Source organism: Rhinoderma darwinii, chromosome 4 (genome assembly GCF_050947455.1).
Source record: "Rhinoderma darwinii isolate aRhiDar2 chromosome 4, aRhiDar2.hap1, whole genome shotgun sequence".
Lineage (NCBI taxonomy): Eukaryota > Metazoa > Chordata > Amphibia > Anura > Rhinodermatidae > Rhinoderma > Rhinoderma darwinii.
This window is the reverse complement of record NC_134690.1, coordinates 127,736,039-127,751,045: the sequence shown is the minus strand read 5'-3', so window position 1 is coordinate 127,751,045 and position 15,007 is coordinate 127,736,039. Positions and strand designations below refer to the sequence as shown.

The following is a 15,007-nucleotide window of genomic DNA, read 5'->3' as shown; positions in this document are numbered from 1 at the left end:
CACATGCCTGATGAAGACCACGATGTGTGGGTCGAAACGCATTGCAAGTGTTTTAATTTATAACAAAAGTATCTCTACTTATGGTAGTCCACCCGGACCTACATTCATTCAACTAGCTGCACCGAGGGATGATAAGGAACACGTTTTCTTTTGTATATGTCCAGTCCACCTCACTACACCCTGGTGGGAGGTAATGGTGGAGCTCTAGTCCGTGGCTGCAGCACACATCATTGGGGAAATTCTTCCCAGTTAAGCCTCACGTAGGGTTGTGCCTATGGAAAATACAACTCTAACAGGTTAGTAGGTTTTTGACATTGTTACCAGGGGTGTAGATATAGGGGGTGCAGAGGTAGCAGTACATCAGTCGCATATGAAAACTCCAGTATTATAAATAATATATGGTAGGTGGGAGTCGGTTATAGATTTTGCATTGGGCCCCCCGAAGCTTCATGTGACGCCTCTGATTGTTATATAATACCTTGAAATACCAAAACGATATTGCCCTAGGGAGCGCCCGCTATTTTTTATTTTCTATCAATTGCTAACCCTTTTAAGTGAACCTAGCATTACAATTAGTTTTATAGGAAACCAGCAGCCTAATTTTTCTAATATATTTACTATGAGTATAGAGCTACTATTAGTAGAAAGACAAGTGCAAAGAATGAAAACTCAGTTATTGCCCAATAACTAAATACCTGGTAACACAGACAGACAGACAGACAGGAAGTTTTCCAGGAATCAAGTATTCACACCAAGATTTGAATAACTGTGACTGGTAGGGGTATGCAAATAAAACGGCTTCCTCATTTTTGCTGGATAAAGTATATACTATATAAATCGTTTCTCTCATCTACAGCAAGCCACTAATATATACTTGTCATCACTCCCATTTAGTACAGGACCTGAGGGTACAGTGCTTGACACAGGGATTCAAAGCCCACCAGGGAGAGTCCTTGTGTCATGCATTACCCCTCAAGCCCAGTTGTTCCTGTGATCCTTTAATTTGCTTGGCAATTAACATGTGCAAACAACAAACCTTTCTGCTTTCCATGTAAACCAGTTTATGGTCACATATATGTATTGGTGATTTTAATGATTAATTAGAAAAAAAAATGTGATAGAGTGGTAACTGTGAATTTACAATCTAAGGAATGAAATCTGTTCTTTTTAGATTCTAATTTTGAGTGGTACTAAAAAGAAACCATTGCTTTCAATTCAAAAATTAGAAATTCAGAATTCATGCACACACGCGTATTACGACTCTGTACAATCCCCTCCTCTGGTTTTATTCTGAATCCTGAAGAGACTTTTTTGGATTCTGTACAAATTTGACAAAAAAAGTGGATATTGTATCCTGGAAGTATTTACCGCTAGAAGCATTCCAAAGTCATACGTAGCCATACAGAGCATCAAAGGGCGACATACAAATTGCCTATGGCTCCATAGTATAGATCTGCAGGCACTCTGTGCGCTTCCATACAAGCTCATAACCCTGCCATGTGAATCACGTATAAGATAAAAACGATGATCTGACAGTCCCCTCACAAAGGTTCCATATATCGATCAGTCTTAGCAGTACCTCCAGCAACCAGAAGCATGTTATTTTAACCTAGTTATTTTAAAGTAAACTTTCCTTCTTATATCAGTAACATTTTCATACATCATTGCATTCTCACATACTTTGAACTTTGATTCCTCTATTGATCATGCTTTATTACTCGTGACAGTTCCACCTTTGTGACAAGCAGTGGACATTAAACCTTTATAAACAATACACCTTTCTACTTACTGATAAGGTAGCCTATAAGTACACTGCTATAACTCACCATGCTGAACGTATCCCAACCTTTTTCTCCTATACTAATAGTAAATACAAGACATGGGATTATCTGGTTCTAGTCACTCCAAGGTTAAACAAGCCAGAATCCTGCTACTTGGCTTGGACGCAGCAGGGAAATCTACGGTTCTGTATAAATTCAAGTTTAAGGAGCCCTTTTCAACTATCCCAACAGTAGGATTTAATGTGGAGATGATTCAAACAGAGAAGCACCTGCAGTTAACTATATGGGATATTGGAGGACAGGAGAAGCTGAGATCATTCTGGTGCTACTACTTTGAAAACACTGATGGACTAGTCTATGTGGTGGACAGCACCAACAAAAAAGCGCTGGATGAATCAAAGAAACAGTTTCAGCTCATGCTCCAGAATGAGTTAATAAAGAACGTGCCAGTGGTTGTACTGGCCAACAAGCAAGACCTGCCTGGAGCTCTGAATGCCGATGAAATTACTCGAAAATTGAACATGAAGAAATATTGCTGTGATCGTGATTGGTATGTCCAGCCATGTTGTGCTATTACTGGGCAGGGACTAGCTGAAGGTTTCAACAAAGTGACTGAATTTGTGAAGAGATCTAAAGAAGAAGCTGTAAGGTTCGCTAAACAGAATGTAACACTTAAAACTTCTCGTAAAGTGTGAATGTTCTTCTACAGCTCATGGACAATTAACTCAATGCACCTTAAATGTGAAACTCCGCACAATGGCAGATTCATCACGCTGCAATATAGCAATGGAGGCATAAAAAGAACTGTTATGTGTTATTTATTGTCAGTATGAGACCACACGCTCTCTATGAATAATATGAGCCAATGAGGATACACCTACTTACAAACCTACAGAACAAGAAGCCTTATAGTATTAGGGGCGAATATTTGGGACATATGTGGTCTTCTGGATCAGCAGTAGGAACTATCATCACCAATTTATTAAATAGTTGCTTACAATCACTGCTATTTATACCCAAGTGCAGAAAATGAAACGATATTAAGCTGTGTGTAGGGCATTATGACCGTACATGTAATACTTACAATCAGTATTTTAGATAGCTGATATAATTTGCTGTCTTGCTTTATGTTATGTATTGTTTTATTTATCTTTCGTTTTCATTTAAAATAAAATGATATCACTAATGTGGCCAATGTAATTTCATCACTGTTTTCTATTAAATCCATATTTTTCTTATTTGGTTGTATCTTTTTGTAGTTGCTTTCCATTATTTCTGATGTGACACTACATAGATAACTTAACTTGCAGTGTATAATATTGTAAAGTATTGCTGTACTTCATTTCTCGTTATACAAGAATGTTGGAACGGTCACAACAATTAGTGTTCCGTTTTTTAAGTAGACAATTTGCAGCTTGGAAGCGTTTGCTATCGAGTTCTAGTAGTACAGTATGCTGGAACTTTCAGTTTAGTTTTTTTGTTAGGAGGGTACCCCAACAATAAGCTGATCACGTGGGTGTCCCGATATGAGGGAATCCATGGACTATTTAACTATGATGTATTCCGGGTATTATAACATTTTCATCTGCAAAACCTACATGGCCTCTACTGACTGCTGTAGTGTTTCATTACATTTCATTATTGAGATTATTAAGGAAAATTAAAGGAGTTTTCCAGTGAGGAGAACCTCTTTCTAAATGTAACCCCTATCAATCAGGGGATTGCCAGTGGGCCAATAATTCAAGCAATCAGATGATATGGCCTTTAGAAGCAACCGACAACTGCATATTTTTCCTGCAGCTTGTGTAGTATATGGCTGTGTCCTTCCTTACCTTTTCTCACATCTCACCATATGGCACGAGATGACGAGCTTTGAAAAAACAAACCATGATTTTGCGATAATCTGTCTCGAGATACCTATGCTATACTTGTCTATGTGTGGCCACTGAGTGGTTGTGAAGTGAGTTGCACCCAGTCAAGGGATATGATCAGGGCCGGCCTAAGAATAGATGGCGCACCGTAAAAAATTATCTTTTGGCGCCCCACCCCATCATAAAAAAATGCCCCATAAAAAAAGTATAATACCCCCCACAGTATAATGCCCTATATAGTGACCTCACACCGTATAATGCCCTTTTAGTGCCCCGCCATACAGTATAAAAATATAATATATTATAACCTTCAAGGACACAGTATTTTATCCTCTAATTGTGCCCACATAGTATTATGCCCCCTAAGTGCCACCCACAGTATATTGCCCCCTGCCATCGCTGCCACCCACAGCCATCACCCTTGTAGATAGTGCCCCCCTGTAGATTGTGCCATACAGCCTCCCTGTAGACAGTGCCATAATCCCGCACCAACTCCTTGTAGACAGTGCCATACAGCCCCCACCTCCCCCTTGTAGACAGTGCTCTCCAAACAAAAAAATTGTACTCACCTAGGCCCCGTTCCCACGACGAACTGAGCTACTCCACAACACTGACAACGTTATACTTGTGTAGGCCAGCGTGATCATGTAACTTAGTACAGAGTTTACCAACCTTTTCGGACTCGATGCACCTCTAAAAAAAAAACATCCCCCCACTAACAGTAAAATGACCATCAGCCTGCCACTCACAGTGAAATGACCATGAGCACCCCACTCACAGTAAAATGACCATTAGCCCCCCACTCCCAGTAAAATGATTATAAGCCCGCCACTCACAGATGCCCCCAGTAGATAGTGCCACACAGCCCTCTGTAGATAGTGCCAAACAGCCTCTTGTAGGTAGTGCCATACAGCCCCCTGTAGGTAGTGCCACACAGCCCCCTTGTAGGTGGTGCCACACAGCCCCCTTGTAGGTGGTGCCACACAGCCCCCTTGTAGGTGGTGCCACACAGCGCCCTTGTAGGTAGTGCCACACGGCCCCCTTGTAGGTAGTGCCACACAGCCCCATTGTAGGTAGTGCCATACAGCCCCCTTGTAGGTAGTGCAACACTGCCCCCTTGTAGGTAGTGCCACACAGCTCCCTTGTAAGTAGTGACACACAGCCCCCTTGTAGGTAGTGCCACACAGCCCCCTTGTAGATAGCACACTCCCCTTTCTGTAGATAGCGCCACTGTAGCTCCCTGAAGGAGCGGAATACCCGTGGTCGGGGATTCTGCTACTGTCCATATAGAAATTGCGCCTGATGTTACTGTCCATATATGGACAGAGACATCAAGTGCTCCGTCCAGGAGTGGAATCCCCGGCCACACGGGGATTCTACTCCTTCAGGGAGCTACAGTGGTACTAGTAGATAGCAGAGCAGGGAGATACCTCCCTGCTCTGCTATAGTGTTCAATAGTATTTGCATCCTAATGACGCAGATACTATTGAATGTGGCATCGCTACCGCTGTAGCAGTCACAGCGGCTGATAGCAGCGCCGCCGGACATGGGGCACAGGCGCCCTCATGCCCAGTGTCCTTGCTAGCAGCCGCTATGGCTGCTACAGAGGTAGCAATGCCACTGAAAGAAGAAGCGCCCGGGTGGAAAGGCAGCTGTTTAGTCGTCGGGTCCGGGCGCTTCTGAAACACAAGCAGGGGAAGGGTGACAGCGCAGTGCCCCCTTCCACCTGCTGGGGTGATGCGCCCTGTGCAATAGAACATGTCGCACACCCCTAAGGCCGGCCCTGGTTTTGATAGCATGTCGAGATATTTTATTGAATTTGTTTCATGAGAAATTGGAGTCCTTAACCAAGTTCAAGCAAAGGTAAAGGCTGACTCAGTTGTTAGGCTAGGTTCACACAGGATAAATTTGCACCAAAATCTGCAATGAAATTAGATTTTGGTGCAGAAATAGCCCTGAGCTGGAACCCCCTCAGTAATTTTATAAGCCCAATAGAGCATATAGACAGGGGATGTCCTGGCGGACAATCCCTTTAAAGTGGTTGTCCCAGGAAGGACATTTATCACCTATCTACTGAGTCTGCTAGCTCACAGTATGCTTTCCCCTCCTCCTCCTCCAGGGCTGAACTGGCCATCTGGCAGGTCTGGCAAATGCCAGATGGGCAGGTGAACAGTGGGCTGCCTGCTGGCCGCCCAATCAGTGTCGGACACCTCCACCTGCACTAATTGTACCTGCCTTACAATGACGCTCATTGGAAGGCAGAATGACTTGCCCCGCCAATCAGCGCGTTTTCATAACGGAAGCGGTGTGATGATGTCATCACGCCGCTAGCATCGTTGGAAGGCGCTATGAAAACGCGCTGATTGGCGGGGCACGTCATTCTGCCCTGCCAATCAACACATTTCAACGACGCTAGGGGCGTGTAGAAGCCATCACCATGGCCGCCATCAGGGCAGTACTGGTTGTACTGCCGTCAGGGTCCCGGTCGTAAATGTGAAAAAATGGGGGCCCGGGCTCTACTGCTAGAATTCATTTGCTCACGGGCCCTAATGATTTCACTTTGGTGAAAGGAACAGATCCCATCACGGAGCCGGGGCCCGTTCATTGCATCAAAGCAAAATCATAAGGGCCTGCTATTCACATAGAGCCCACCCTCCTCCTGACAGCGCATGTGGAGACGTCATGAAGGTGGTGGGAGGTTTGAATGCAGTGGAGGCGACAAGCAGCAGCAGCAGAAGACCTCTGCCACCGTGAGTACAGTACGTGATGTCTGTGTCAGTATGTAATGTCTGTCAGGCTGCTGCTGCCCGGAGCCTCCTCACATCACATCCCCCCAATAAAAAGCAATGTTACCCATGTCGGCACTATACACTCTCAGCTCTGCTTCATGGTCTTGTATCAAGAGCAGCAGTTATTACCTCTTATCTCCCGGGCTGTGTAAGCAGAGGGAGAAGACAGGTTTATTGTCCCGCAGCTCAGGAGATAAGAGCCGTTGCTGCTAGTGATACAATGCGATGCTTCATTTTCCAGAGGATCATACAGTCCTAGAAGACTGCGGGGGCATTACACAAGCCGAAGGGCATTACTAGATATTCATAGTGTCCGTCCCGGGTGTTAAATCCAGTCTTCCATTCGTCACCCTGGCGAATCCGGATTAGGTTGTAAGCCCCCGCAGGTCTAACTTGAAAAAAATCTTGGCACCACGTATACGGTCAAATAATTCTGAGATCAATGGCAATAGATACTTATTTTTCACCGTGATCTGGTTGAGACCCCGGTAGTCTATACAGGGACGAAGAGAACCATCCTTCTTATTGACGAAGAAGAACCCGGCTCCTGCCGGGGAGGAAGACTTGCGTATGAAGCCCCGCTCCAAGTTCTCTCTAACATAGGCGGACATAGACAGAGTCTCTGGCAGAGAGAGAGGATATACCCTACCACGGGGAAGGGGTGCACCAGGGATCAGCTCGATAGGACAGTCATACGCCCGATGTGGGGGCAGTGTTTCCGCCTCTTTCTTGCTGAAGACGTCCGCAAATGAAGAAAAATGACTAGGCAATCCTGCCAGTGACTGAGGCAGAGGAGACTGAGCCGAACGAATATGTCCCAGGCAATGATTGTGACACTCGGGGTTCCACTGGAGAACCTCTCCAGAGTTCCAGTCCAGGACTGGGGCATGCAATCGGAGCCAAGGCAGGCCCAGCAACACAGGGTCAATGGCTCTGGGTAGGACATAGAACGACAGCAGTTCGGAGTGTAGGGCCCCTACTTGGAGCCTCAGTGGTTTGGTCACAGCAATAACTGGGTCTGGCAGAGGTAGACCATCCACTGAAACAATTGTCAACGGGCTCTCCATAGGGGTGGTAGGCAATTGAAGAAGGTCCACCAGGTCTCTACGGATGAAATTAGCAGCGGATCCAGAGTCCAGATATGCAGAGACCTGATGCGTTCTCTCGCCGGACACTATGGTCACGGGTAAGGACAATTTGGACGGAAGTCCTTTTTTAGCCAGGGTTGTCACTCCTTGCAACCCTAGGCTTTGGCGCTTTTGGGGGCACAGGCACACAAGATGGCCACCGAGGCCGCAATATAGACAAAGTCCCGAAGTGCGTCTGCGTTGTCTCTCCTGGGTGGATAGCTTACCCCGGTCCATCATCACAGACTCCTTAGGAGGATCGACATCTGAGGACAGCAGGGGTTGCTGCAAAGTAGGTGCCAGACTAGGAAGGTCTCCCTCCCGACGAACCTCTTGGAGACGTTCTCGGATACGCATATCAATCCGGGCGGACAGAAGGATGAGGTCATCCAGGGTAGATGGCAGGTCTTGAGCGGCAAGTTCGTCCTTAATTTTAGCAGACAGTCCATGCCAGAATGCAGCTACCAGGGCCTCATTGTTCCATAACAGTTCTCCCGCCAGGGTGCGGAAGTGGATGGCATACTCGCTCACGGAGGTGTCTCCTTGGCGTAGTTTAATCAAGGTAGCCGCTGCAGATGAGACCCGTCCAGGCTCCTCAAATACCATTCGAAAAGTCCGGAGAAAGGCTTGGAAGTCACGGGTCTCTGGTCCTTGTCTCTCCCAGATAGGGTTCGCCCATGCAATAGCCTTGCCAGTGAGGAGAGAGATGATGAAAGCGACCCTTGCCCCGTCAGATGAAAATGTCCTACAATACAGGCCGAAATGGATCTGGCACTGGTTCAAAAAGCCACGACAGGAACCTGCGTCTCCATCATAGCGATCCAGAAGAGGCAAAGAAAAACGCGGGTCGACGCTGCCAGGAGGTGTAGTCTGAGGATCAACACTGCCAGGAGGTGTAGTAGAAGGAACGGCAGCTCGTGCCTCCTGCTGACGTATGAGAATGTTCAAAGCCTGGAGGAGTTGGTCCTGTCGAGATTGGAGGTCCAGCAAATCCGCCCGCATCTTCTGTGACGTCGTCATGGTCTTGGATCGACCAGCGGGGTCCATGGCCTGAGCTTACTGTCACGAAGGGTCTGTGGACCCACTGGGCCGTACCGCCTTTGCGGTAAGGCAGCTGACCAACAGGACGCAGGTCAAAATCTATAGTTCGTATAGGGTACCTGTGGCAGCTCGGACAGTAGCAAGGCAAGCTTGGCAGGAACTTGGCAGCAGGTGGGCGTCAGGTGTGGAGAAGCAGAACAGGCGTGGTATACAACACAGCACGGCACTAGATCAGGATACAAGTTATAGGATACAGGAACAGGAAAACACTGGGAGCAGGAAACACTTGGGGGCAATATGCAAGACTGACTAGGAATACACAACAAAGCTCAGGCATCGAACTAGGGGGCTGGACCCCTCTTATAGTCCAGAGTACTCACGGGTCAAGGTTCATGAACGAGGTCCGGTGCGTGTGCTGCCCCTTTAAGAGTGGTGAGTAGATGCGAGTGCTGGCTTCTCCTGAGGAGGCTGGGGCCAGCACTTGCCGACTCGTGGCTGCGGCTGTCAGGGGGAGAACGGAGCTGACAGCCCGCAGCCACGGACTTTACACTGAGCTTGGTTCTGGTACTGTATATGTAATGAGCTTTGTTCTGGTGCTGTATATATGTATGAGCTTTGTTCTGGTGCTATATATATGTACTGAGCTTTGTTCTGGTGCTGTATATATGTACTGAGCTTTGTTCTGGTGCTGTATATATATATGTATTGAGCTTGGTTCTGGTGCTTTAGTCTGGCTGCAGAGGAGAAAGAGACTTCAGCCCCTGCCAGGTATATTGCTGATGGCTGTAGTGCCAGCAGGTTTATTTCTTTATCTGCTTCAGTTTCAAGTAAGCTGCAAGCAGCCTTCTACAATGAAAGGGGGTAGGGGGGCATAAGTGAGTGTAAAGGACATGGGTGATGCACACAGTATCTGCAAGCAACCTGCTTGTGGGAGGGGAAGGGGTCCAGATACTGTAGAGAGGAAGAGCTATAGGGTTAAAAGGGTGAGCATTAGGTTATGGTTAATTTGAGCCACAGATGGGAGGAGCTTTGTAAAAGGGGCATAGCTTCGTGGGCACATGGACCGGGCTTAGTGGTGGAGAGGGCATCTCAGGTATAGATGCCTATGTACTTGCAGTTTCCTACATGCCAGGGCCCAAGAATCAGCATTCTATAAAAGAAAGCAGGTAAATATAGCAATGTGAGTGAAATGTTGGATTGATGTTTGTAGTGTGACTGGTTGATGAAGTGTTAACAGTGTTTGTCAATTACATGAGTAAAATATGCAATTTGTGTGAGTTATGTGTCTTCTTCTAATGTATTAGTGGCATTTTTGTGTGTGTTGTTTTCAATGTGAGTGTGAGTGGTATGTGTGGTATAGGTCTAGTGTGTAAATGTTATGTGAGGTATGTGTTTAGCATTTGTGTGGTGTGTGCGATACGTGTCCAGTTTAAGCAGTGTGTGCGGTATGTGTCTAGTGTGTGTGGTATGTGTCTAGTATGTGAATGGTGTGTGCAGCATCTGTGCCAGGTGTGAGTAGTGCGTGTTCAACATGTGTCCTTGGTGTGGGTAGATAACTTGTGGAATATGTCTTAGGAGTGAGTGGCGAAAGTGGAGGATATATCCTAGGTGTGAGTGGTGTGCGCGCAGCATATGTCCTAGGAGTGGGGGATGTGTTCTAGGTGTAAGTAGTGTGTGTGCGCATGTGTCCTTAGGTGTGCGTGCACATGAGTTATAAGTGTGAGCGGTGTTCGTGTGCATGTGTGAGTGGTGTGCGTGCGCATGTGTCCTAGGTGTGAGTGGTGTGCGTGCGCATGTGTCCTAGATGTGAGTGGCACGAATGCAGCATGTGTCCAGCTTGTGGGTTGCATCTGTGCATCATGTTTCCAGCATGTGAGTGTGTGTGTATATGGCTGAATATAAAATTGAATTCATACTATTTAGTTACAGTATGGTGATATTTTAGCATTGTCTAATGGTATAATTTGCAATCTTTATCCGTCAGTATTCACGCAATCAGGATTTGAGTCCACACCTAAATACCTTTCAAATCTGCTAACATTCTGCGTCCATTACAAGTGGGTGGGCTATTTTATACCCCATTCACGTGCAGCGGAAATAAGTCTGCTTCGATTTTTTTTGCGCTCCACAAAAAAAAAATTCCTCTAGAATAATGAGCATGTACATTATTCTCGTGGAAAAGCAGTGTATTCATTGGTGTTGGAGCTATCACGAACTATTCCTCTTTTCATTTACACCTGTTTTAATAAATCTCCCCATGTCTTGTATAGCTGAAAGGTGGTCCCATGTACTCCAGCCCAAAACTGGTGGCTGCGTATGGCCTGCGGTGGGCCTGTGTGCTTAAAAATGCCAGCGCTGAGTTTAAGTCCCAGTCCGGCCTTTCCTCCTCTCATAAGAGAGGATAGGATAGAGAGAAAGAGAGAGAAATTGCCTTCTTGAATCAGTGTTGATGCAGCTGTGATCACAGGACTTTATTAATTCGCAAATTCCCTCTACAGACAATTTTTCTATTTAGGTATGATTTTAAAGTTATTTTAGCTGTATCTATCATTCTTTATTTATTTATTTATCTAGCCATCTATCTTTCTCGCTGCAAGAAGTTAGCAACAGGCTGCAATATTTTAAGTGCCCTATATTTAAATGGACGGAGTGTAAATTACCTATGTAACATCCTAAAACAAGTATGCTCCTTATGAGCATAGTCATCATGCTCAGGGCCGTACCGTCCATGAGGCGAGATGAGCATCTGAGGGGGCGGCACCACTGAAACCAGCCGCCGCCACCCCCTCCTGCACTATAATTGTATCTGCATCTATAGGACGCAGATACGATTACATGCATAAGCAATGAATGGCGGGGCACATTCCGTGCCAAGCAATTCAGCATCTTTGAATGGAAGGGCAGGGCACTCCGCCAATCAGTGCCTTTCAACGATGCAAGTGGCGTGCGGACGTAGTGAAAGACGCTTATTGGCAGGGAAGATTGACTTGCCCAGCCACTCAGCGCCCAGACGTAAATATGTTGAACACTATCTACAGGGGGGGCCATATGTGGAGCACTATCTACAGGAGACTATATGTGGGCACTAACTGCAGGGGGTTCTCTGGGGGCCACTATTTACAGGGGGCTCTATGGAGGGCATTATGTAAGTGGGGCACTGTCTACAGGGTGCTCTATGTGGGGCACTATCTACATGGGCCACAGTGTGTGTGTGTGTGTGTGTTTGTGTGCGTGTGTGTGTGCGTGTGTGTGTGCGTGTGTGTGTGTGTGTGTGTGTGTGTTCAAATTGTTTGAAAAGTGAGAAGCTGAAGACATCTGAGTGGAAAACTGCAGAAATGGGCTGTGGCCGGAAGAAGTCATCATGGAGATCTGTACCGCATGGAGAAGAAAAGAGAAAAAGAACAACTAGAATTTGACGTCACCTGTGAGTCACTTAATTAATCAGTACTGTAGTCACTATATGATCTGCAAAGAGATGATTACATAGTGATGATGTATGTTATGATTTTTTCTTTTGTGGAACAGCAACTCCCAGCATATACTTACCATAGTTCACGCCATGCTGGGAGCAGTAGTTTTAAGCCGTATTGCTGGTACTGCATGTATGTACTGAGCTTGGTTCTGGTGCTGTATATATGTACGGAGCTTTGTTGCTGTATATACAGTGAAGGAAATAAGTATTTGATCCCTTGCTGATTTTGTAAGTTTGCCCACTGTCAAAGACATGAACAGTCTAGAATTTTTAGGCTAGGTTCATTTTACCAGTGAGAGATAGATTATATTTAAAAAAAAAAAAGAAAAATCACATAGTTAAAATTATATATATTTATTTGCATTGTGCAAAGAGAAATAAGTATTTGATCCCTTTGGCAAAAAAGACTTAATACTTGGTGGCAAAACCCTTGTTGGCAAGCACAGCAGTCAGACGTTTTTGTAGTTGATGATGAGGTTTGCACACATGTTAGATGGAATTTTGGCCCACTCCTCTTTGCAGATCATCTGTAAATCATTAAGATTTCGAGGCTGTCGCTTGGCAACTCAGATCTTCAGCTCCCTCCATAAGTTTTCGATGAGATTAAGGTCTGGAGACTGGCTAGGCCACTCCATGACCTTAATGTGCTTCTTTTTGAGCCACTCTTTTGTTGCCTTGGCTGTATGTTTCAGGTCATTGTCGTGCTGGAAGACCCAGCCACGAGCCATTTTTAATGTCCTGGTGGAGGGAAGGAGGTTGTCACTCAGGATTTGACGGTACATGGCTCCATCCATTCTCCCATTGATGCGGTGAAGTAGTCCTGTGCCCTTAGCAGAGAAACACCCCCAAAACATTATGTTTCCACCTCCATGCTTGACAGTGGGGACGGTGTTCTTTGGGTCATAGGCAGCATTTCTCTTCCTCCAAACACGGCGAGTTGCGTTAATGCCAAAGAGCTCAATTTTAGTCTCATCTGACCACAGCACCTTCTCCCAATCACTCCCAGAATCATCCAGATGTTCATTTGCAAACTTCAGACGGGCCTGTACATGTGCCTTCTTGAGCAGGGGGACCTTGCGGGTACTGCAGGATTTTAATCCATTACGGCGTAATGTGTTACAAATGGTTTTCTTGGTGACTGTGGTTCCAGCTGCCTTGAGATCATTAACAAGTTCCCCCCGTGTAGTTTTCGGCTGAGCTCTCACCTTCCTCAGGATCAAGGATACCCCACGAGGTGAGATTTTGCATGGAGCCCCAGATCGATGTCGATTGACAGTCATTTTGTATGTCTTCCATTTTCTTACTATTGCACCAACAGTTGTCTCCTTCTCACCCAGTGTCTTACTTATGGTTTTGTAGCCCATTCCAGCCTTGTGCAGGTCTATGATCTTGTCCCTGACATCCTTAGAAAGCTCTTTGGTCTTGCCCATGTTGTAGAGGTTAGAGTCAGACTGATTAATTGAGTCTGTGGACAGGAGTCTTTTATACAGGTGACCATTTAAGACAGCTGTCTTTAATGCAAGCACCAAGTTGATTTGGAGCGTGTAACTGGTCTGGAGGAGGCTCTTAATGGTTGGTAGGGGATCAAATACTTATTTCTCTGTGCACAATGCAAATAAATATATATAAATATATATAATTTTGACTATGTGATTTTCAGTTTTTTTTTAAATATAATCTATCTCTCACTGGTAAAAGTAACCTAGCCTAAAAATTCTAGACTGTTCATGTCTTTGACAGTGGGCAAACTTACAAAATCAGCAAGCGATCAAATACTTATTTCCTTCACTGTATATGGTTACCACAACGCTTTTTCTATAAAGTCAACAGATTGTTTAGGTCCCTCATTTGGAATACGGGACATGCACGCATAAAGTTGGAAACTCTGCAAAGAGATAAGACGGATGGAGGTCTGGCTGTTCCTAATCCTCGATTATACTATTTGGCTTCTCAGCTGCAGCATTTGAGAGGTTGGGATATTGATGAATCAGCTAATTCCATTAGGCTGTTGCTAAAATACTTCTTATGTTCGGATTCCCAGTTTGAGGCGCTAGAGGTACATAAATTCCAACGGCATACTAAAAACTATTCGACATTGTATATGATGCACAAAATATGGTGGTGTGTTAGAACTATGCAAGGTATTAATATATACACAATATACAGAAATATACACAATATACAGCTATTTAGGATACGCCTTGGTTATCTCATATGAACACTCGGACAGATTTTCTATGTGGAAGAACAAAGGGGTACGTAGAATAGAGCAGTTGTTGGAAAATCAGGAACTGAAGCTATTTTCCTGTCTGCAATCTGAATTTGGCCTTCCCCATACTAAATTTTATAAATATCTTCAGGTGCGTCATGCGTATGGAATAGAGAATAGCAATACTGCTGTCACAGTAACGGACAATGTCCTGATAGGAGTTATTAGCAAGGCCAATCGCACCTCTGGTCTTACATCCCTTCTGTACAAAAGCCTTCTGACAAGATTTTTAGATGGTTTTCCTTCCTTGTTAAGAAGTAAACGGGAAAGAGATCTTGGGCCCATAGAAGAAAGTCAGTGGGGGGATATATTGTCGCGGATTCCTAAATTGTCTATGAATGAAGCACACCGTATTTCTCATATATTTCTAATACATCGGGTTTATAGAACACCAGCATTTCTGACTGATATTGGCCTCAGGGATTCCCCCGACTGTCCCAGATGTGGTGGGGAACCTGGCACATTGATACATATGATGTGGTAATGTGTGCAGCTGCGACAGTTTTGGTCTGAGGTAGTGGACACTATCTCTTCTGTATACCAGGTGTCGGTGGATTTCCCTCCATTTGTATGTGTTTTGGGATACGTGGAGGACATATCTGTTTCTGAACATGTAAACTTAGCGGTTGCTCGTATGTTGTTTATGGCTCGGAAGCT

At 45.3% G+C, this 15,007-nt stretch overlaps 1 protein-coding gene across 1 annotated transcript; it reads left to right on the top strand.

Annotated features, from left to right (window-relative positions):
* Positions 1-1,871: 1,871 nt before the first annotated feature.
* On the top strand, positions 1,872-2,812 carry ARL14 (ARF like GTPase 14). The gene has a single exon (XM_075864026.1). The coding sequence runs from the start codon at positions 1,880-1,882 to the stop codon at positions 2,474-2,476; it is 597 nt and encodes a 198-aa protein (XP_075720141.1). The 5' UTR covers positions 1,872-1,879; the 3' UTR covers positions 2,477-2,812.
* The last annotated feature ends 12,195 nt before the right edge of the window (positions 2,813-15,007 follow it).